Below are 22498 nucleotides of genomic sequence, written 5' to 3'. Positions count from 1 at the left end.
TTCGGCGCTCGTCAGCCCCGCCCCTTTTCCTCGCGCCTCCGGCGCTTCAGGCAGAGCGAGCATGCGCACTCGGGAGACCGTCCCCACCCCCAGCCCGTTGGCCCCCGGAAGTGCTTCCCTAGCGCGCGGGGCGCGTGCGCATAACGTATTCGTGGCCGCGGCGGGCGCGGAGCGGGAAGCAGCGCGGGGTGAGGAGCGGCGCGGGCTGGGGGCGGCGGCCGCGGGGCTCTGGCTTCCCGGGACCGCAGCGGACTGGGGTTGAGAGGCCGGCGGGGCCGGGCCGCGGCGCTTCGGCGCCGGGAGCTGGCGGGGGCTGGGCGGCGGCGGGTGGGCCTCGGGCCGGGGTCCCGCGCCGAGCCTGTCGGCGTCGCGGCCGCTGTGTCCCTGCTCGGCTGCGTCGGGAGGATCTTGTCGTTCCGGAGGGCGCGAGAGCGGGAGGGAGGACAGCCGCCGGCCGAGCGGGGAGCCGCGCGCGGGGCTCGACCCCGGGGCCGGGGCCGGGGCCGGGGCTGGGCCCGCCCCCGGCGCCCCGCACTCTTCGTGGTCCGGAGCAGATCGAGTGCTTCCTGGGCCTCTGGTCCCCGCCGTCCCCGCGGACACGCCCCCGCAGGGGCCCCCGCTCGGGGGGCGGGGGGCAGCCGACCGGCCTCTCGGAGCCGTCCGTGCGCACCCGAGGCCGCTTCTGTGCTCAGCTGGCCGTCCGGCGGGGCCGCGGCGGCTTTGGGGTCGGGGACCGCGCGGCCTTGGTTTCCTGCGCCCCCGCAGCACCGAGGTCGGGGGAACCGCCGGGAAACTGGGAACGGGGTGCGCGGCCCCGGAGCGCTCTGGGGAGACGGCGGACTCCCTCCCGGTGGCCGGCTCCTCGCTCCTGGCCGTTTTCTTTCTCGCTAGAAACGGGGCGCTTCCCGGTGCGGCGAGCTTCCCTGCTTGCTCCGTTGGCGGGACCACGTCTCTCAGCGAGGAGAGGGCTCAGCTCCGCGCCCGGACCCTTTGGGGGCCGCTCCCGGGTCTCTGGGTGCTTCCACGCTTTTTGCTGTTCTCGCTCTGGAAGCTCATCTGGGTTCTGCTGTGCCTTTTGTTTCCCGGTTTTGTTCTCCCTCCGGAAAGGCTTGTTGGACTCGGATCGACTCCAGCCCTCACCTTCGGCCCCCGTGGGGTCCTGTCTTCCCGGGTGTAACTGGCCGTGCTGACCTCTGGCTGCCGTTCTGCTTCGCGGCTGTAACTTGCCCCGTGGAGGGGGTACGTGGAGGTCTGCGTGTGTGCGTGCGAGGTCCCAGCGTCTCACCTCGTGAGCCGGGTCGTCGCCGACCCCAGCCGTGCGTGTCTGGTGTCTGAGTGAACCGTCTGGGGCGCTCTGGCTGGCCCCTGGGCTGGGCCGGAGCCCTCCAGCTGGACCTTCTGGGCGGGGCGTCGGGGAAGGGCAGGTTCTGACGGAATTCCCGCTTTCCAGCGTCCCCCGCCTTCCACTCCCCGAGTCTGACTCCCTCCCACTGGCCCTGCCCCTGCGAGTGGAGGGGCCCTTCGTTCCGGTTCTTCTGAGAGTGACCCCGGCCTGCCCACGCAGCTGCTCGCGGGCGCTTGGGCTCTCCTGGGGGGACGGGGCTGCTGTGGGCAGTGGGCTTCGAGCAGCTGGCAGCTTACTGGGTTCCTTCCAACGGGGTCGCCAGTTCAGTGTTGCCGTTCTGAGCCCGTCACTCTCTGCACAGGCCCTGGTGCCTGTTCCCCAGCACGCGAGGGGCGCATCCGCGGCTCAGGAAGGAACTGGGCTCCTCGCGGGGGCTTTGTTATCATCGTCGCCTTCCAAGTCGCACCTGCACGGGGTGTTCTGGAGTCGCCAGTACAGTAGGGGACAGGAAGTGAGGGCGGCTTCTGGAGCTGTCCTGTCCCGTCCCCGTCCCCCCCCCCCCCCAGCCCAGCCCGGCTGAACCGGGGAGCACACACTACCTTTGTCTTCCTTTTGGGAACCGCCTCCTTGGTCTGCGCAAGGAAGCCTCCCGACGTGCCGCTGGTGATGGCTGCGCTGGCCTTTGTCCACCTGTCGCCTGGCTGCCGACGACCCGAGCGCACTCGCACCCCCACAAGCGCTCGGTTTCCGCTGTTCAGGCCGGCGCCCTCCTGTAATGGCCTTGAGACGTGGGTGTCGTCTCCACAGAGGTCTGTGAGGCACTCGGGACCTGTGGGCCGGAGACCTCCCCGGCCCCTGATCCCGCTGTGCATCTGTGTTGCCGGCGGAGGCGAGGGGGCGGGGGTGTCCCTGTCCCTCTGCCTCTCCCGCGGCAGCTTCCGTCACTTCACCCGGAAACTGCGTGTCTCCTGCGGGTCGGGTGCTCGGCCTCCCCCGATGAGCCCGTGGCTGGGACTGGCGGCGGGAACCGCGGCGCTCCGGGGGACACACGGGTGTGCCTGGCCGGGACCCCCAGGTGTAGCGTCTCCTCCTTTCCAGACGCGGCGTTCTCTCCCGCGGAGGGCTCGCCCGGTTGGTGGTGCTGGTCTCACGCTCTGTCTCCCGAGACGAGAGCTGGGCGGCTCTGGGCGGACGGTGTGAAGCCTCTAGTGCCATCAGGGGTCTGATTGCGGATTTGGCAGCCATCGGGGTCGTTTTGCAGGTTCCCAGGTGTGAGGGCGTCGGGACTGAGCCAGAGAGAGATCTAGATTCCTGCGGAGCTGGGGGCAGCTCTGAGAGCCACGCTGCAGGCCCTCCGCGGAGCTGGGCCGCCGGCACCGGCGCCACAAAGCCCATGGTTCCCAGGACATAGTTCTTACTGTGCGGTCCTGGAGGTCGGAAGTATAAAAGAGGGCACCTGGGTGGCCCAGTCGGCTGAGTGTTGGACTCTTGATTTCGCCTCAGGTGGCGTGGTCCGGGCGGTGCAGTGGAGCCCTGCCCGCGGCTCTGCGCTCGGTGTGGGGCTGCTGGAGACTCTTCCCACCCCTCCGCTTCTCTGTCCTGTCGCTCTTTTTCTCTGAAACAAGCATATGAATCATTCAACGCTGCATTTCTAAGTATAAACTGGAGAGTTGTTTTCCCCCGGGGCCCAGGGAGACCCGGCTCCTGCCCTTGCCTGGCCCGCGGCCCCCTCCATCCTTCCTGCCAGCAGCGCCGGGTCTGCCCGTCTCTGGGACCCCCGCCCTCTGCCTCCCTCTCGTGAGGACCTGGTGAGGACGCTGGGCGCCCCGGGAACCCAGGGTCACCCCCATCTCAGGGGCCTTGAATTGCCCGTCCCTGCAAGGTTCTTTTTGCCATTTATGGTTCTATATTCTTGGGTTTTGGGGATTCAAATGGGGACATCTTTGTGAGGTCATATTCGCTCCTGGGCCCATTCCCATGGGCTGACCTCTGCAGACACAAGGTACTGTGGGTTTAAGCCAGGGGCCTGGAGCTGACTTTGGCCAAGTCAAGAGTGACAGTGTTCGGAGGCCAGAGGGAGGTTCGGGAGGGTGGGTCTGACCTGAGTCGGAGAGAGCGAGGGAAGCACAGTGGTCAGCTGCAGCCAGTGGGCTTTAGGTCCCGGGAGAGCCTGCCTTGGCCCCAGGGAGGTCTTGAATCTCTTGAGCGTTCGGCCGAAGGTGCGGGTCGGTAAATGTAGCAAATTCACAGGTGAGCCACGGAGGTCGGATTGAGCTTGGAAGAAGTGAGTGTAGACGAGCAGGAGTTCAGAGGAGTGCGCACCGCGTGTGGGCGGTCCGGGAAGGCTTCCTGACGGAGGTGAGACTTGGTGGGAGAACCTGGCCGCCGCCTCCCTGCTGCCGCGCTGGGGCTCTGAGCACGGACACTTCTCGGGCTGCGGTGGCTTCTCCCCCCCCAGGCACTCACAGACACACCGCCCGTCCTCGCTCACCCTTATTCCGGGTTTGTGTGTCCTTGGGCCACCGTGGGCCCTTTGTCTCCTGGAAGATACGTGGGGAGGAGGAAGCTGACCCGTCTGCCGGGCCGTGTCCTGCGCTCTCACCGCCTCCCCTTTGGTCCTGCAGGTCCCTCTACCTAAACCGTCACCATGGACTTCCAGCATCGCCCCGGGGGCAAGACGGGGAGCGGAGGCGTGGCCTCCTCCTCGGAGAGCAACCGAGACCGCAGGGAGCGCCTCCGGCAGCTGGCCCTGGAGACCATCGACATCAACAAGGTGGGTTGAGCCTTGGGCAGCGGGCAGGCAGCTCCCCCCTGCTCCCTCGGGCTCGGGGCCCCTCCCCCTTCTTCTGTCAGCAGAGCCAAGTTCCGTATACCCTTGACCCTGCTGCCCAGCTTTCTTGGCCTTGGGGTCCTGATCTGCAGTTGAGGGAACTTGACCTAGAGCAGCTCCAGTTAGGCACCCCACAGACCACTCGCTGTTCAGGGGCCGTGACTGCACGGAGGGTTGCTTTTGTCCGACTCCCCAGAGCGGTGAGACCTGCCAGTGGTGAGGGCCAGGACAGCGTCGCAGAGTTCTGATGTGTCGGCAGTAAGCAGCACAGGGCCCCGTTTCACTTGGGTGTCCACTGCTGGGGGGGCCCAGGGTCTGCCCCCCGGCACTCTGGACGTTTGGGGCGCTGTTGGCAGCCGGGCAGCATCCCAGTTGTGAGGACCACAGCTGTGCCCAGACATCGCCAGTGTGGCCTGGGGGCAGAGTCGGCTGGGCGCGCCCCGCAGCCAGTGTGTGTTTCCTCTCTGACCTGTGGTGAGCCCCACCCCCAGGATCAGGTCTGTCACTGTCCTTCCGAGGAGGCAAGGCAGGACCGTCCTTGTGGAGGATGACACGGCCAGTGGGCGGCGGAGGTCGGAGTCAAACCCCAGCTGGTCTGCTCTGTGCCTGGGGCCAGAAGCGCCCACCCTGCGGCCTGGGTTTATGGAAGGTCCCCGTCCGGCCTGGGAGCCCGCGCGCACCGACCAGGGCCTCCACGGGCCTTTGATTTAACCCGTTCGCCCCCCCCGCCCCCCCCCCCCCCACCCCCCCCCCCCCCGTCTCTGCGGAGGCAGCCGCCCGGCAGTGCCGTCTCGCCTCTGCCATCTTCCGGGCCGGGAACCGCCCTCACAGGTGGGGCCGGGAACTGGCACGGGGGCCCCCAGCCCTGCCAGGTGGCCTGTGCCCGCGGGATCCCAGCCGGTCCCACAGCGCTGCCTCGGGCAGAGGACCCTGCGGGGCCCTGGGCTGCGAGGTCCCTGGGAGGATCTCGGGGTCGCTCAGAGAAGCGAGCCGCGCCCACACCGACGAGTCCCCGACAGCTGGACCTGAGTGTCCAGGGGGACGCCTGCAGCGCCTGCAAGCGTCCCCAACGGCATTCAGGATACGCCACCGCTAGTCCTCTGTCCTCAGGACGCCTGCATGGGGGAGAGTAGGCGCCCTCTCTGCCGGCCAGAGGGGAGGCTTTGGCTCTTCACCGCGGCGTGGACCGCGGGGCGCGATTGCTGACAGCGTGTCTCCGTGCAGGACCCGTACTTCATGAAGAACCACCTGGGCTCGTACGAGTGCAAGCTGTGTCTGACCCTGCACAACAACGAGGTGCGTTCTCTGCGCCTTCTCTGCTCGGGCAGGGCCCTGCTGCTCCCCCGCCCCGGCCCCCGCGGGGTGCTGCCCGTCTGGGCTCCGGCAGGTCCCGCCGCTCCCATCTGTCCCACCGCGCTGCCCGTTAGGGCTGGGATGTCACTCAGAGCGTGGCGGAGGCGGTGGGGCTCAGGTCGGCTTGCTCACCGTCTGTGCCCCCAGAGCCCGCCGCTGCCCAGGGCGTACAGGGCTGCGTCCGGCCCACGCGGGAGGATCCTTGAATGCCGTCGGGGATCCCCGTGAGTGCCAGCCTGCAGGCACGGCAGGTGTCCCCCCGGATGCTCAGATCTACCTGTCGGGGACTCGTCAGTGTGGGCGCGGCTCGCTTCTCTGAGCGACCCCGAGGTCCTCCCAGGGATGGTCTAACGGGTGCTCGCGGGGCCCTGGCTCAGTAACGGGTAGATGTGGGTCGTCCTTGTCCGCGGCCTTGTGCTTGTGCACCCGGAGCGCTGAGCGGGCCGGTCGCGCACGTCAGCGTCTGTTCCCTCGGGCGCGGCTCCCTCAGAGCCGGCCGTTCTCTGGGGGTTGCTGAGCAGCGTCCCCCTGTCACGAGGACCACAGACGTCCCCAGTCATGGCCCAGTGTCCCTGTGCTGGTCCAGAAACCCGTAGAGTCCGTCCTGCTCTCTGAAGAGGGGTGCCCCGGGCTGTGGTCAGAATGGACGCACAGGGTCACGGGGCAAGTTCACTCGTCCGCTGGCTGGCGCCCGGTGCTCTTCTCCTCCAGCCCGGTCCGCTGAGCCCCCCACCGGGGCAGGCGGCGAGACTCTCCGTGTTCCACAGGCCGTGACCTCTGACGCTCACAGACTCACTCTCGGGCTCTATGTGCACTTCCTTCCACGTGGTGTAAGCCCCGAGAGCTTGTCCGTTCGGTGGCAGCCGGTGGATGGAGGCCGGTGGCTCCTCTCGGCCCACTCCACACGCCTTGTCCTGAGTTGTCCGTGTGCTTTTCCCGCTGCAGGGGAGCTACCTGGCGCACACCCAGGGGAAGAAGCATCAGACCAACCTGTGAGTGCCCCAGACCCCGTCCAGTGCCCGGGGCCCAGCCTCCGAGGCACACAAGGCATCACCCGAGTCTCCAGTGTGAGATGGTCTTGAGCCAGCCCGGCCGTGCCTCGGGGCTGCTGGGGGGACGCCAGGGGAGTGGGAGCAGCTCTGTCCGCAGCGGTTGAGCTGACCGAGCTTGCTTGAGCGGGAGGCTTCCGGGACACGAGAGGAAAGCAGCGAGGGTTCCCCGAAGATGCCCTAGTAAGGGGCAGTGGGACTGTCCCCGGGCCTGTCCCGTCCCCAGTTCATGCAACCCCAGGACCCCCAGCCAACACCCCATGTCCCTGGGCTCTCAGACAGACTCCAAGGTCAGTGTGGGAGTTGGACGACTCCCAGCACTTGGGCCTGTGGCCTTGGCGGCCTGGGTGGAGGGTCCCAGCGCCGCGTCCGTCCCACCTGCAGGGCCCGGCGAGCCGCCAAGGAGGCCAAGGAGGCCCCCGCCCAGCCGGCGCCCGAGAAGGTCAAGGTGGAGGTGAAGAAGTTTGTGAAGATTGGGCGCCCCGGCTACAAAGGTGATTCTGTCTAGGCGTGTGCTCTGGCCCGCGGCCGGCGCTGGGTGGGAACGAGCCCCTGGCCCCGGCCCCCAGCCCGTCCTTGAGCCCCAGGGAGACTGCGGCTCCCTTCGGGGCAGGGGCCCTCCCTCTCCCTTTGGTCCCCGGGCACTGTGAGCCCCGCCTTCCCTGAGAGCTTCCTCAGCCCGCCGAGTCACGGTGTCAGGGCTTCCCTTGGCTTCTGCTGGCGTTTGCGGAGCTGGGGATTGTTAACAGTCCTTGTGGGGATGGTGGTCATGGACGAGGGGCTCACAGGTCCCTTTCCTTTGACCTTGGAGGGGGGAGGGTCCACATTAAGAAACTGCTCACGCAGTGGATCGTTTGGGCGGAGAGGAGGGTCCCTGATTCTCCGGCTGGGACGTTGGAGAAGCGCTGGGTCGGGAGGCAGGGGACTGTCCCAGGCGGCAGGAGGGGAGAGAAGAAAGCTCTCAGGCAGGCGTCTCGCCTAAAAGTGGAAACCGTGTGCGCGACTGGCTTTCCAGGGAGGACACAGCAGTGCAAAGGCCTGGGCGCAGGTCTGCGTTATAAGCGAAGGCCACGATGACAGAATCCTTGGGGGGGCGTCTACCAAAGGTCTTCCAGCCATAATAGGGCATCTGTCATCCCGAGTAAAGCAGGGACAGTCGAGAGCTTAAGGGGCGTGGGTGTGGCGTGCCTCGGGGCTGTACGGAGAGCGACCCGGAGGTGGGCACATGGCCACCCGCGGCTTGGCTGCAGACCTCTCGCGCAGAGGGCACCTCCCAGCAACCAGGGTACAGACCTCGCCAGCTGCCCGTGCACAGCGTGCCCGGTCTGGAGCTCCTGCCCACTCCCTTCCCTGTGGTCTCAGGCAGGGACTCTCCTAGCACTGAGCAGTAGCCACCCAAGTACAGGTCCCCTGGTGTCCTGTCCCCCGTCCATGGGCTACTCCGCTGCTGCCTTGGCTTCGGGTAGGACAAGGTGGCTGGGACTTGAGAGCCTCGTGTGTTGCAGTGACCAAGCAGAGGGACACGGAGATGGGCCAGCAGAGCCTCCTCTTCCAGGTGAGCTGAAGCCTGAGCCCTGTCGTGAGGGGAGGGTCCCTCGCAGGGCGGTGCTACCACCTGCCATGTCCCTGCAGATCGACTACCCTGAGATCGCCGAGGGCGTCACGCCTCGCCACCGCTTCATGTCCGCCTACGAGCAGAGGATCGAGCCGCCCGACCGGCGCTGGCAGTACCTGCTCATGGCCGCCGAGCCCTACGAGACCATCGCCTTCAAGGTGGTGCACGCGGGGTCCCCCAGCCCTCCTGCCTGTGCCCCAGGTGCCCCTTCAGCACACGCTTGCCTGGGACGGGTGGGGGAGGCCGGGGGTCGGGGGCGTCCTGAGGCCGGTGTTCCTGGCATTAAGAGGCTCTCATGGCCAGGCTGCTCAGGGATCCCCTAACCTGATGCCGTAACTTCGGCCCCGCAGACGAGAGCACGAGCCTCTCCTTCCCCAGGGCAGCGGCCTTGCCAAGTACTGGGGCTAGTCTGTTACCCCAGAACCAAATCCTGTCCCAGTTGGGCCTTTTCTGGGCCAAGGGGCAAGTCCCTGCAGGCCTGGACGTGTCGGCTGCGGTGGTCCTGAAGGCCGCCCTCTGTCCCCTCCTGACACAGGTGCCGAGCAGGGAGATTGATAAGGCCGAAGGCAAGTTCTGGACTCACTGGAATCGGGAAACCAAGCAGGTGAGCCACTCTGGGGCCTTGGATGGCTTTCCTGGCCAGCCTGTCCCTTCACCCGGGGCCCCGAAGGCCTCACTCAGCTTCTCCCGTTCCCTCCAGTTTTTCCTACAGTTCCACTTCAAGATGGAGAAGCCGCCGGCCCCGCCCAGCCTCCCTGCGGGGCCTCCGGGAGTGAAGAGACCCCCACCCCCCCTAATGAATGGTCTGCCCCCGCGGCCGCCGCTGCCGGAGGCTTTGCCCCCACCACCGCCGGGAGGCCTGCCTCTGCCACCCATGCCGCCCAGCGGGCCTGCACCCTCGGGGCCTCCGGGCCCTCCCCAGCTGCCCCCACCAGCTCCTGGGGTCCACCCCCCAGCTCCTGGGGTCCACCCCCCAACGTCTGGGGTCCACCCCCCAGCTCCAGGGGTCCACCCCCCAGCTCCCGGGGTCCACCCCCCGGCACCGGTGGTCCACCCCCCGACGTCTGGGGTCCACCCCCCGGCTCCAGGCGTCCACCCGCCAGCCCCAGGGGTCCACCCCCCGGCTCCCGGCGTCCACCCTCCCCCATCTGCTGGGGTTCACCCCCAGGCCCCAGGGGTGCATCCACCGGCTCCTACGGTGCACCCCCAGGCCCCTGGGGTCCACCCACCGGCCCCAGGGATCCACCCCCAGCCTCCTGGGGTCCACCCCCCACCTCCTGGGGTCCACCCATCAGCTCCTGGGGTCCATCCTCCAGCTCCTGGGGTCCACCCCCAGCCTCCTGGGGTTCACCCCTCAAATCCTGGGGTCCACCCCCCCACTCCCATGCCCCCCATGCTGAGGCCTCCCCTGCCTTCCGAAGGCCCTGGGAACATTCCGCCCCCTCCCCCAGCCAACTGAAGAGCGGCCCCTTTTCCAGGCCAGCCCCGTGTGGTGCGTGCTTGTGTGCTCTGTTGGAGCGGAGTGCGGTCCTCTTGTACGGCCCGTGTCACGTCCTCACTGCTCATTAAACGTCTGCCCCGATGCCCGGACTGGACTGCTGTGTCGGCAGCTGGGGGGCCACGGAGCCGTGGCGTGGGCCCCCACGTCCTGCTGGCAAACACCTGCTGTGCTGCCCTGCTGCGCGCAGGGGCTGCTTGGGGTTGGGGCGTCGGCGTCCTCGTCTTTGTGTCCCTGTGCCCCGGGGACACTGCTGGGGGAGGGCAGGCCCAGCCAGCAGCTGGTCTGGGATCTCTTCTGTGAGGAGGGGAGAGTCGCAGCTGCCCGCCCTCCCACAGTGTGACCGAGCACTCGGGGAGCCCCAGCTGGGCCGGTGACCACCCGCTGCCCAGGCCCCCCTGCCTGGCGGTCTGAACACTGGAGACACGGGGTCCCCAGCAGAGCCTTCTGCCCTTCCCTCTGGGACATCATTCTCTGCCCTGGTCCAGGCCTGCCCCCCCCCCGCCCCCTTCCCGTCCCCGGATCTCAGAGCTGCTGATAGTCTGGGCCGACACTCCCTGCCCCTGGTCCCACTCCTGCCTGGGGGGGGGGGGCTGCTCGTCAAGGACAGACGTATGACAAGTCGGTCACAGGCTGCGCCTCCTATCAGCGTGAGGAGACAGGCAGTGTGGTCAGAACAGAGGAGGCTTTGAGCGCTTCCTGGCTTGCCCTGGCCCGTGCTGGGGCGCCAAGCACTGGTCCCCAAGGTCACAGCCCAGGAGGAGGTGGGGCCCGTCTCCCGCACAAACAGCCTGGCCTGGCCTCGGACATATAAGCCAGAGCCGCCCAGCCCCTCCCGCAGCCAAGATGCGGGCTCTGCTGCTCCGGCTGCTGGCCCTGGTCCTGTGGGTGACGGGGTCCCCACCGGGAGCCGGGGCCCCCGCCCTGCCTGGAGAGCCAGACATGGGCACGGAGGGGCTCATCTTCCACCAAGACTCGGATTGGCTGCCAGGGAGCCCACAAGACCCCCTGTGCCTGGTGACCCTGGACCAAAGCGGCAACAGGAGCAGCACCCCGCTTCGGGTGGTGGGGGCCCTGAGAAGCTACGAGCACGCCTTCCTCGAGGCTGTGCAGCGGGCACACTGGGGTCCCCGCGACCTGGCCACGTTCGGGGTCTGCACCGCCAGTGCGGGGCAGCCTGCACTGCTCCCTCTGCGGCAGCTGCAGGCCTGGCTGGGGGAGCCCGGGGGGCGGCGGCTGGCGGTGCTGCACCTGGAGGAAGGTATGTGGGGGGCCGTGACCTGCTGCTGAGCGGAGGATCTGCCCCTGGTCCCCTGGAAAGGAGATGTCCACACCAGACCCCTCCCCAGCTTCCCCCATGGCCCAGAGGCGGGTGCTCTTGGGCTCCTGTGGAGGCTCTAAATCCCCAAAGCTGGGCTCCCGGACCTGCCCCTTCCCGCCCTTCCCAGGGAAGGAGCCCAACGGAGGGGCTGGTCCAGCTGAGGCGGCCCTGCTGTGAGAGCTGGCCTGTCCCCGGGAGCCACTGGAGGAATGGGCGGCCCCCAGTGAGAACCCCAGGCGGAGACCCCAGGGAGCCCAGTATGAGCGGCCTCACCACTCCCCGCCCCCCGCCGCTCATTCCTCTGGGCGACCCGTGCTGGGGTGTCAGACCTCTCCCGCCAGGTCCTCAAGGCTCCCAGTTGGGCCAGGGGCTCTCCCTGCAGGAACGCAGGGCGGGTGCGGGAAGGGGGCTGGCTCCAGGGCCTCAGGTGTCGTCCCCTCCCTGTCCGTCCTGGCCACAGTGAGCTGGGAGCCCGCGGTCACACTGAAGTTCCAGGCGCCCCCACCCGGAGGAGCCGGTCCCCTGGAGCTGGCGCTGCTGGTGCTGTACCCCGGGCCTGGTCCGGAGGTCTCTGTCACAGGGACCGGGCTGCCAGGCACCCAGGTACCAGGACACCCAATGGGGCAGTTCCTGGGCCTCCAGGAGCCCTCGCCCAGCAGAGGAGAGGGTATAGAGGTGGTGGATTCGTGTTTTGTTTTGTTTTGTTTTGTTTTGTTTTTTAAGATTTTATTTACTTGTTTATTGGGGAGAGAAGGAGAAGCAGGCTCCCCGCGGGGCAGGTAGTGGGATGCGGGGCTCCATGCTGGGACCCTGGGATCATGACCTGAGCCGAAGGCAGACGCTTCACCAATGGAGCCCCCCGGGCATCTCGGGAATGGGGTTTTTAACCGAGCAGAACAAGGTTCCGAGCGTCCTGGGTGGGCAACGGGCACCCTCGTCGCAGCCAACTGGGCTGAGCCTCCATCTCCACAGAACCTTTGTTGGGCCCGGGACACGCGCTACCTGCTGCTGGCTGTGGAGCTCCCAGCGGGGGCCTGGCACAGCCCTGGGGTCACCCTGACCCTGCAACCCCAAGGAGACGGTAGGCTCTCAAAGACGGGGAGCTGGCAAGGGTGGGCTGCCCTAGTTCCTCAAACGCTGAGCGCCCCGGGGTCGCGCCGCCATTCCAGGTGCCCCCCTGAGCACGGCCCAGCTGCAGGAGCTGCTGCTCGGCCCCGACCCCCGCTGCTTCACGCGGAAGACCCCGGCCCTGCTCCTGCTGCCTCTGCCCGGGCCCAGTCCAGTGCCCGCGCGCGGCCTCCTGGACCAAGTGCCCTTCCCGCCACCCAGGTGTGTGCAGGTCCAGCGGGGGGGAGGGGGGCGAACGGGAAGAACCTCGCACCTGCTCACGCCTCCCAGCTCCGCCTTCCAGGCCCTCTCAGGAGCAGGAGCCCGAGGAGCCGCCGCCCAGCGCAGACCCCTTCCTGGAGACGCTCACGCGCCTGGTGCGCGCCCTGCGGGGGCCGCCCACCCAGGCCTCGCCGCCGCGCCTGGCCCTGGACCTGGGCGCGCTGGCCGGCTTCCCGCAGGGCCTCGTCAACCTGTCGGACCCCGCGACCCAGGAGCGCCTGCTCGACGGCGAGGAGCCGCTGCTCCTGCTGCTGCCGCCTCCCGCCACGGCCACGGCTGGGGACGCCGCGCCGCTTAGGAGCCCCGAGTCCGGGCCCTGGGCCGCGGGCCTAGCGCACCGTGTGGCCGCCGAGCTCCGGGCCGCGGCTGCCGAGCTGCGCGGGCTCCCGAGCCTGCCCCCCGCCGCCACGCCGCTGCTGGAGCGCCTGCTCGCGCTCTGCCCCGGGGCCCCGGGGGGTTCGGGCGGCCCCGGCGGCCCGGGCGGCCCGCTGCGCGCGCTGCTGCTGCTCAAAGCGCTGCAGGGTCTGCGCGCCGAGTGGCGGGGGCGCGAGCGGAGCGGGGCGCCGCGGGCACAGCGCAGCGCGGGGGCCGCGGCGGCGGACGGGCCGTGCGCGCTGCGCGAGTTGAGCGTGGACCTGCGCGCCGAGCGCTCCGTGCTCATCCCCGAGACGTACCAGGCCAACAACTGCCAGGGCGCGTGCGGCTGGCCGCAGTCCGACCGCAACCCGCGCTACGGCAACCACGTGGTGCTGCTGCTGAAGATGCAGGCCCGCGGCGCCGCCCTGGCGCGCCCGCCCTGCTGCGTGCCCACCGCCTACGCCGGCAAGCTGCTCATCGGCCTGTCGGAGGAGCGCATCAGCGCGCACCACGTGCCCAACATGGTGGCCACGGAGTGCGGCTGCCGGTGACCCCCAGGCGGCCCCGCGGCGCCCGCCCGTGTCTGTGCAGACCCCCCCCCCCCCAAATAAAGAGCAGCGAGCACCAGCTGGTGTGTACGTGCGCGTGGGCACAGGCGGGGGCCCCTCCTGGCCGCTCTCCCCCAGCGCGGACGCGAGCGTCATCCCCGGTGCCCCCGGCCTCCACTCCCGCCCCCACCCCGGCCCCCCACCGCCCGCTGGAGGGCCTCCCTTCTCGGCCCTTCAGGCCAAAGGAGCCAGCGACCCTGGGGCTGCAGCTTTCAATTTATTTCGCTGAACCTCGGGGCCACGCACGGCGAGGGGGGCGGTTCCGAGTATTGGGTCCCGGGACCCAGGCCTGGCTCAGTCCCGCCCCTTGCCCGCCCGGTGCTTCTGGCGGCCTGGAGGCCGGTCCTCGTCGGGGCGCCGCAGGGAGTCCCAGGCTTGTCTCCTTTTCTGTCCCGGGTCTCGGGAGTCCTGCGCCCAGTGGCGGTGGCCCCCTTCGCGCACCTCCCAGCGCCGGGGTAGGGCTCCTCGGGGTTCCCTGGCGGCCCGTGGCTTCTCCTGCTTCCGAGGCCGCTCCTCCTTCCGCGGCTTCTCCTTCCGCGGCCGCTCCTCCCTCGACGGCCTCTCCTTGCGAGGCCTCTCCTTCCGCGGAGGCTCCTTGGGCCCGCGCTTCTCCCCAGCAGCGCTGTCCGCACCCTCCCGCCTGCCGGGAACCTCAGCCTCCTCCGCCGCCGCCGCCTCCTCCTCCGCCTGGGGTGCCGGCGGTCCTAATGGGGGCGCCCAGGCCTTGGGCTTCGGCTGCAGCTGCCAGGCGGGTGGTGCGAGGCGCTGGGGTCAGCGCACACCTGCCCAGCGCGGGGTCCAGGCACCTTCCCCCGGCCGCCCACGGTCACTCAACGGAAGCGCTTACCGGGGCTGCTGCTGGCTCCGGGGCTGAGCTGGGCGGTACCCATGGCTCAGGGACAGGCGCAGGGACGTCCGCTTCCCCAGCCACAGCATCTTGGAGGGGAGCGGAGTCAGCCCAGGCGGGGAGGCGGGAGCTGCAGACCAAACCCGCCGCCCAGCCCTCCCCCCTGGAGCCCTGTCTGCCCTCCTGACCTCCGGGGCTGCAGCGCCCCCTTCCCTCCACCTCTCCCTCGTGCCAGTTGCAAAAGGGCAGGCCCCGTACCTCCGTGGGCTGTGGGAGCTCCCTGGCACATACCCCCCAAAGGGGGCTCATAGGGCCAGTCCTGGGGGGCAAGGACCTGCTCACCCACGGAGGAGACAGGTGTGCTGAGATACAATCTGGGAGAGGAAGGGCCCCCGGAGGAGGAGGCACTTTCTCCCCGAGCCAGCACAGAGGGAGGGCCCGCAAGGTCAGTGGCTGAACGGGGGTGCACAAGGTGGGGCGCTTGGGGGACCGAGGACCCCTCGCAGAGACCATGCCAGGGAGAAGGGGACCCCCCGGAGGGGGGAGTCAGGTATAGAAGACACCCTGCCTCGGGAGGGGAGGTACCAGCCCAACCCTTGGGAGCACGTGAGCTTCCCGGGGAGGGCCTGCGCCCAGGCTCACCACGGCACAGCTGGAAGGCTGACCCCAGCAGCGCCACGAATGAGGCCAGCACCAGACACTTGTTGAGGGACAGGTCTCCCCAGGGCAGCTCATCACTCAGGGCCGGAGCCGGGGGTGGCGGCAGCCGTTGCGGGGGTGGCGAGGCCTGTGCCTTTGCTGCGGGGAGCAAGGGGTGGGCTGGGCGCGGCCCCATGGGGCTCTGCCCACCCTGCCTGAGGCCCCGGGCGGGGGATGAAGCCGCGCGTGCGTCAGAGCCTCACTGGGATGTGGGGGATGCTCTAGAAGGTGCCCGCTGAAGCCCAGGAGCGCCTCACGTTGTGTCATCACGAATTCGCGAGGCTTCCAGCCCTGTTAGTTAGGGCTGGTGACACGGGACGGAAGACAGCCAGCAGCCCCACTGCACCCTGTTCCCCTCCCCCCAGATCCAAGGACCCAGCCCAGGGCCTCCCCCGACCCCCCCCCCCCGGCTTGCTGGGCCATACCCACTCCCCCACCTCACCCCTGCCTTCCGCAAACCTACTTGCTCCTGCTTTCAGCCTCTCTTTCCCGGGACCTGGGGCCACTTTGGCCACAGGCTCCTTTTCTGTCTTCTTGGGCCTGGCATCCACACTGCCTGGAGGGCTGCCCTCCGCTTGAGAAACCTATGAGAAGCCATGAGTGGCCCGGGCTGTTTCTTCCCCTTCTTTCCTCCAAGGGAACCCGAACCCTTCCCATGGGCCGGAGAGAGCCATCCCTCTGGGCAGCACGTCCCTGACTCCAGGGACATGCCAGGCGGTAACCCCAGGACCCCGGCTACTCACATGGGGCCAGCTGCTAGAGTCGGCCAGCCTGGGCGTCGCTATGGGAGGAAAAGGGGGAGAGTCAAGGTTGTGAGAGCCCCCCAGGCACACACACCCCCCCCCCGCGGGGCTCAGCGGGGCCAGGGGTGCGGGATCCCTCCCATTCCACAGATTGGAAAGCAAATGGGCTCAGAGGCAGTCCTGCCCAAAGGCCACGCGGCACTTCGCTGGCGGCCTCTGACCTGTATCTCTGGGGCTCCTTACATATCCCCCAAGGCACGAATGGACACGGGTTGAAGACAAGGAGCAGAGTTGGAGCTGGCCCAACGTGGGAGTCTTAGTCCTGGGTCTGCCAGTTAGCCACCCGCTGACCATTTAGCCACCCGGCTCAGCTGGTGGCCGGGGGCGGGGCTCCGTCCTGCCCGAGCCCCTGTGGGTACCTCGAGCCCTGCCTTCCTGGGGCTGCTCAGGGCAGGGGTCGGCCAGCATGGAGAGGTCCTCGCCTGGGCAGCTGCCCAGGCCTCCATCCAGCTCCTGCAGGGCCCTGGTCGTCATGGAGATGTCTGACCCTGGGATCCTTGGGAGTTGGGGGACAGCGGCTGGAGAGGAGGCGTCTTGCATCAGACGTGTCTTGCATTGGCTGAGCCCCTGCTGTGGGCTGCGCCTGACCTGGGGGCACCCCTTGTACGTAATTGTACATAAGTCACGGTGGGGTGGGCGTGGCCCAGCGCCCCCACCCCACCCCGCCCCCTCCCTGTGCTGGGACCCCTCCCTGAGGTGCGGAGGTTGCTGGGGCCCCTGAGAGGGCTGGGACCCACCCAAGGTCACACACAGATGAGCTAAGACCGCCCAGACCAGAACCCTTGGCCCCAGGGTCGGCTCAGGTTCTCTGAGACCAGACACTATTTTTACCCAGTGCCGAGGCCTGGGGAACAGGCAGATGTGCCTCCAGGCCCCTCCCGGACTTTCACTCCCGGGTCTTTGAACCGTCCCAGACCCTGGCCCCTAAATCCAGAAGCTCAGGCTGTAGCCCCCCCCAGGACGGGCCTCACTCCGGCCAGGACAGGCGGGGGCCCCCAGGGGCTTCCTGATCCCAGCGCTGGGGCCCCAGCCTCCTCCCATGACCCCCACTCCCATAGGACAGATGGGGAAACTGAGTCTCCAGAGAGAGCCATCCGCCAGAGGTCGTAGGCAGCCTGTGGTCACACCCAGCTGAGCCGGCTCCCCACAGCCCTGTTTTGGGCCCCCCGGTGGCCCTGGCTGCCAGCGTTAGCATGTTCTGCCGTCTCTGGTCAGAAGAGTGACCCTTCCCCTGGGGCCGGAGCAGGCCTCTGAGCGAGGGGCCCAAATGGGCAACGGGCAGGTGCCCTTAGGCATGTAGGGGGGCAGTCACAAGAGCTGGGGGTTCCCGTGGACCTCAGAGATGCCCTCCCCAGACACAAGGGACCGTTCCCCGGCCCAGGCCTCCCCCTGCCCCACTTACTCCACGGCCGCCACAGTGAGCCCGCTGGACAGATGGAGCCCGAGGAGCGTGGCCCCAAGACAGACGGCGACAGGTGTGCGGAGGCCGGGGCGTGGGCCAATCCGCGGGGCGGGCGGTGGCGGGAAGGGGAGGAGGGTGGCGGGGGATAGTGGCTGGGGAGGCCTCCACCCTTGCCGCAGGACTGAGCCTGGGCCAGAGGGTGACCCCCACCCCCGCTCCAGCACAGAGCCACTGCCCCGCTGGCCACAGTGACCTGGGCGGCTTGCTTCCTGTCCCTGAGCCTCAGAGAAGCAAGTCCGGGAGGTGAGGACAGCACAAAGGGTCACCTTGCTTTCTCCCTCAAATCCGGTCAGCCGCCTATGAGCCACGAAGCGTGGGCCGGGCTCCCCTGTGGTGAAGCCAACGGGGTACAAGCTCCCGGAGCAGCCAGGGGTGGCCCGTGGGACCCGGAGCCTGAGGGGGGGCCCCATGGGAGAAGCCTGTTTCCTCCTCTAGAACCCGAATTCAAGACCACTCCATAGCCAGCAGCACGGCTGTGCTGCTCCAGAACATTCTGTCACCGGAAAGTAACCCCCTCCCCTTTCACCAACCCCTCCCCCAGCCCCCCCCCCTGGCCCCCAGCCCCCATGAAGCCCCCTTCCCGTCTGTGGAGGAGCCTGGTCTGGACGTGTCACACGCGTGGACTCACACCCCGTGTGGCCTCCTGTGTCCGGTTCCCTCCCTGCACGCCGTGGGCTCGTGGTCCGTCTCTGGGGCTGCGCGTGGGGACCTCGGTCCTGCCCGCAGCTAAGGGACGCTCCCACATGCGGGGGACACGCTGTGTTATCTGTTCCTTGGCATCCAACAGGGCTGGGAGCAGTAGGGGGAGTGGGGGGCACTGCCCCTCAAGCCCAGTGTCAGATCCTGTCTTTAGAAAATATAAAATGTCAATATTTCGTTCATCGTTGGATTTTTATGCATTAATTTTTTTTTATTGTGGTAAATCCACATAACATGAACCACACCATTTTTCTCTTCCGAGCGCACGGCTCAGCGGCGGGAAGCACACTCCCTCGTCCTGCAGCCACCCTCCGTCTCCAGAACCTTCCATACCCCCCAAGGAGACTCTGTCCCCACAAAGCACAGACTCCCCACCCCGGACCCAGCCCCGACTCCCACCCTGTCCTCTCTGTGTGGACGAGACTCCTCTGGGTCCCTCCTGGGAGTGGGGTCCCGCGGGACGGGTCCTTCTGGTCTGGCCGCACTCGCGGAGCCCCGTGTCCTTGGGGTCCCTCCGCGTCATGGCAGGAGTCAGGGTCCCCCCCCCCATCTGAGGCTGGACCGTGTTCCTGCGTGAGGATGGACCGCGCCGCGTGTGTCCGTCTGTGGCTGTGGACGGACCCTGGGTGCGGGTCACGTTGCTGTGTACACGGGCGGGCAAACGGCTGGTGCATCCGGCCTTTCCCTTCCTAACACCGGCTTTACGAGACCTTCCGGACCAGGCTGGTCACCGGGAATATTAAAATGTGTGAAGATAACCCAAGGTTACATAACAATAAATTCTAGGGGACCTGAGTGGCTCAGTGTCCTGACTCTTGGTGTCAGCCCAGGTCCTGTTCTCAGGGTTGTGGGATCGAGCCCCGAACCAGGCTCTGCGCTCAGCAGGGCGTCTGCTTGAAGTTTTCTCTCCCTCTGCCCACCCCCCGCCCGCTCATGTGTGCGTCGACACTCTCTCTCTCTCTCAAATAAATAAATACATCAGGGGTGCCTGGGGGGCTCAGTCGTTAAGCCTCTGCCTTCCACTCAGGTCATGATCCTGGGGTCCTGGGATCGAGCCCCGCATCGGGCTCCCTGCTCAGCGGGAAGCCTGCTTCTCCCTCTCCCTCTTCCCCAGCTTGTGCTCCCTCTCTCGCTGTGTCTCTCTCTCTGTGTCAAATAAATAAGTAAATAAAATCTGGGGCACCTGGGTGGCTCAGTGGGTTAAGCCACTGCCTTCGGCTCAGGTCGTGATCTCAGGGTCCTGGGATCGAGTCCCACATCGGGCTCTCTGCTTAGCAGGGAGCCTGCTTCCCTTCCTCTCTCTCTGCCTGCCTCTCTGCCTACTTGTGATCTCTGCCTGTCAAACGAATAAATAAAAAAAAATCTAAAAAAAAAAAAAAAAAGTAAATAAAATCTTTAGAGAAAAAAAAAAGCAAAGATCTGGTGAGATACAGGCCCGTGTATGTCTAGTGTCCTCAGCGAACGTGCACTCTCTTGGCTTTATACGTTTCTTTCTTTTCTTTCTTTTTTTTTTTTTAAGATTTTACTTATTTATTTGACAGACAGAGATCACAAGCAGGCAGAGAGGCAGGCAGAGAGAGAGAAGGAAGCAGGCTCCCTGCTGAGCAGAGAGCCTGATGCGGGGCTCGATCCCAGGACCCTGGGATCCTGACCTAAGCCGAAGGCAGAGGCTTAACCCACGAAGCCACCCAGGCGCCCCTATATGTTTCTTTTTAAGTTATTTCTACGTCCAACATGGGTCTCAAACACAACCCCATGTCGACGAGCGGCGTGCTCCACGGACCAAGCCCGCCAGGCTCGTGTTCAGTGACAGAAATTCTAGAGAAATGAAGATAACTCTTGGTGAACACACAGGAGAGGGCCCCGCGGGGCAGGGTCCACACAGCTGCGTCCTCGCCTTCAGACGTCCTCCTGGGGACTGTTTTCATTCTATCACGAAACCTCCGCGGGGACACGCGCCACCCTGGGCGTGTCCCGGAGCCGGAACGGGGAAAACAAAAAGGAGATAAGAACATTTTGCCGGCTGGAGATAAGCCTCCGGGTCATCTGGCCCCTTGGGGGCTTGGGTCCCCGTGTTTGCCAAGGGCTCCCTGGGCCACCAGCGTGCGGGGCTTCACGGCCAGACTGCAGCTGGCGATGCCCTCCCCGGGCCCGGAGCCCGCCGGGCTGGCCGCCACCGGTCAGAACCCTCGCGTGTTTTCCGGCCGATGGGGCCGGGGCCCCAGGCCTGATGCCTCTGCGTTCCCAGGAGCGGAGGTCGCCGAAAGGCCAGGCTGGACGTGATGAGAAGAGCCGCGACCGTCTTCCAGTTTTACTCTTGGGCATTTTATTACGAGAGACTCCAAATGACGGACCGTTTGCAGCGGACACTCGCCCACCCGCACCCCTCCTACCGCATCCCGCCGCGAACGACCGCCGGCTCCCTCTGTCTGGCTCCCGCTGCGCGGCCACGGCCCGCTGCCGTCTTGCTCTGCGTTTTTTTTTTTTTTTTTAAGATTTTATTTATTTATTTGACAGACAGAGATCACAAGTAGGCAGAGAGAGAGGGGGAAGCAGGCTCCCTGCTGAGCAGAGAGCCCAATGAGGGGCTCCATCCCAGGACTCCGGGATCATGACCTGAGCCCAAGGGCTCTCAGCACCTGGCAGGGATGTGGGAACAGTGTCCCTTGTCGTCTTGAGGAGGGCGGGCTCTGGGTCTCGGGGATGGCCCCCTCTGCCTGCTGTCGGGGAGGTGGGGACAGCTGGCATGAGGAACATGTTCATTGGCTTTGGTGGCTGTGGGGGCAGGGCGGGGACCCAGGCGCCTGCCCCCACCAGGATGGGAAACCCCAAGGCCGGGTCTAAGAGTCTTTCCAGATGTCATCTGGCATCAAAAGGTTTGCTCGCAGTTGGATCTCGGGGACTGAACACACGTTCAGGTTCTCGGGTGGCAATGGACTTCCACGATGCATGGTCAGGCCGGTCACATCTGGGGGCCCTCCTGGACACGGGGATGGGGGTGAGCACATCTCTGGCCCCCACTCCTCGGTGCCAGGAACTCCCCCCGTCATGGCAACCGCGGACGTCCCAAGTCATTGCCCCGTGTCCCACCCATGTCACGTTCTCCTTTCTCTGTCTATTGTGGGTGCCCCCGTAAAGGCTGGGTCTGTGAGGAAGGTCACCTGCACTCTCGGAGGACTGCGGGGTGGAAGGAAGTTTCCGGGTCAGGTGCTCAAGGCAGCCTGCGCTGGCTGGGCTTGCTGGGGACAGAGAGACAGAGACCAGACCTGCGGGATGGGCCTTGAGAGGTGAGGGACCCCCTGGACTGCAGGATAGGAAAGAGGTGTATCAGGGGGAGCTTCTTGGAAGCGGTGAGAGCTGAGCTGCAGGGGTGGGACAGAGATGCGGTGGGAGCAGGTCGAGGAGGGAAAGAGCCCATGTCTCGTGTCCTGCTGAATCACCACGGCCACATTAGGTATCTGGGGGTGCCAGGGAGGCTGGAGGGGCTCTCACTCTGATTTTTGAAAAAGGATTTGCAGAGTATAGTTGTCTAACAGCCCCCCAAAACGTCCATGTCCTAGGTCCAGAGTGTGTGGGTGAATCACGTCATGGGGTTAAAGGGACTTTGAGGTGGGGGCAGGTCAAGACCCAAGGTGGGGGTGACCCTGGGTTCCTGGGGGGCCCAGCTCTCCCTCATGAGAAGGAGGCAGAGGGCGGGGGTCTCAGAGACGGGCAGACCCCGTGCTGCTGGTGGGGAGGACGGAGGGGACTGAGGGCCAGGAAAGGGCAGGATCTGGGTCTCCCTGGGGCTCCCGGGACACCAGCCCTGCCCACGCCGGGGTTTTAGGACTTCCGAGCCTGGAACTGTCGAGAATCAATCCCTGTGGCTTTAAGCCACTAAATTGGGGCACTCGTCCCAGCGGCCCCCGGGGAGCTCCCACACGGAGGGAAGCGAACCTTCTGCGTCTGGGTCCGCGGCAGCCAGTGGCGTGTGAACTTCAGCCACATGCAGTGGCTCTAGTTCACGCTGAAGCAGGTCCGTACCTATGTGCAACGTTAAAATAAAACGCAGAGTAGGGGCGCCCAGATGTGACCGGCCTGACCATGCATCGTGGGAGTCCATTGCCACCCGAGAACCTGAACGTGTGTTCAGTCCCCGAGATCCAACTGCGAGCAAACCTTTTGATGCCAGATGACATCTGGAAAGACACTTAGACCCGGCCTTGGGGTTTCCCATCCTGGTGGGGGCAGGTGCCTGAGTCCCCGCCCTGCCCCCACAGCCACCAAAGCCAATGAACATGTTCCTCATGCCAGCTGTCCCCACCTCCCCGACAGCAGGCAGAGGGGGCCATCCCCGAGACCCAGAGCCCGCCCTCCTCAAGACGACAAGGGACACTGTTCCCACATCCCTGCCAGGTGCTGAGAGCCCTCGGATGCCCTCCCCGCCGGCCCGCACCCCGCCAGCGACTCTCCCCGAGTCGGACGCCCTGCCCCACCTGACCCCACAAGCGCCCCTTTTACTCTTCAACCTCTGCTTCTTTGCAGGTTGCTCAACTTGTTTGTGTTACCAGGAAGCTACATCTTGCCCCTTCCCACCCACAGTGATCCCAAATTAAAGAGCACATTGGCCAGCAACAGCGCAAA

The 22498-nt window shown here is 66.7% G+C and overlaps 3 protein-coding genes across 6 annotated transcripts; 2 read left to right on the top strand and 1 right to left on the bottom strand.

The window, feature by feature from the left end:
- The first annotated feature begins 84 nt into the window (after positions 1-84).
- SF3A2 (splicing factor 3a subunit 2) lies at positions 85-9774 on the top strand. Of its 4 annotated transcripts, XM_045087295.1 has the most exons (11): positions 133-188; positions 1108-1239; positions 3596-3703; positions 3970-4118; positions 5400-5471; positions 6474-6520; positions 6962-7071; positions 8083-8132; positions 8210-8350; positions 8728-8796; positions 8893-9774. In XM_045087295.1, exons 4-11 carry the CDS (start codon positions 3993-3995, stop codon positions 9649-9651), a joined length of 1374 nt encoding a protein of 457 aa, XP_044943230.1. In that variant the 5' UTR covers positions 133-188; positions 1108-1239; positions 3596-3703; positions 3970-3992; the 3' UTR covers positions 9652-9774. The 4 variants fall into 4 exon arrangements, with proteins under 4 accessions (XP_044943227.1, XP_044943232.1, XP_044943230.1 ...); XM_045087292.1 differs by lacking the exon at positions 1108-1239 and having other exon boundaries at positions 85-188; XM_045087296.1 differs by lacking the exons at positions 133-188; positions 1108-1239 and adding an exon at positions 1278-3153.
- Positions 9775-9864: 90 nt separating this feature from the next.
- AMH (anti-Mullerian hormone) lies at positions 9865-13374 on the top strand. The gene is made up of 5 exons (XM_004778161.3): positions 9865-10951; positions 11472-11614; positions 11984-12092; positions 12181-12340; positions 12423-13374. The coding sequence occupies exons 1-5, from the start codon at positions 10537-10539 to the stop codon at positions 13306-13308; spliced, it is 1713 nt and encodes a 570-aa protein (XP_004778218.2). The 5' UTR covers positions 9865-10536; the 3' UTR covers positions 13309-13374.
- Positions 13375-13569: 195 nt separating this feature from the next.
- On the bottom strand, positions 13570-17171 carry JSRP1 (junctional sarcoplasmic reticulum protein 1). The gene is made up of 7 exons (XM_004777996.3): positions 17117-17171; positions 16074-16232; positions 15655-15692; positions 15375-15495; positions 14855-15010; positions 14213-14301; positions 13570-14106 (listed from the first exon to the last, which is right to left on the bottom strand). The coding sequence occupies exons 2-7, from the start codon at positions 16186-16188 to the stop codon at positions 13660-13662; spliced, it is 966 nt and encodes a 321-aa protein (XP_004778053.3). The 5' UTR covers positions 16189-16232; positions 17117-17171; the 3' UTR covers positions 13570-13659.
- Between the last annotated feature and the right edge of the window lie 5327 nt (positions 17172-22498).

The sequence above is a fragment of the Mustela putorius genome, unplaced genomic scaffold (genome assembly GCF_011764305.1).
Source record: "Mustela putorius furo isolate JIRA1106 unplaced genomic scaffold, ASM1176430v1.1 tig00000095_pilon_pilon_pilon, whole genome shotgun sequence".
Taxonomy (NCBI): domain Eukaryota; kingdom Metazoa; phylum Chordata; class Mammalia; order Carnivora; family Mustelidae; genus Mustela; species Mustela putorius.
The sequence above is the reverse complement of the archived record's forward strand: the minus strand, read 5'-3'. Positions and strand labels throughout refer to the sequence as shown.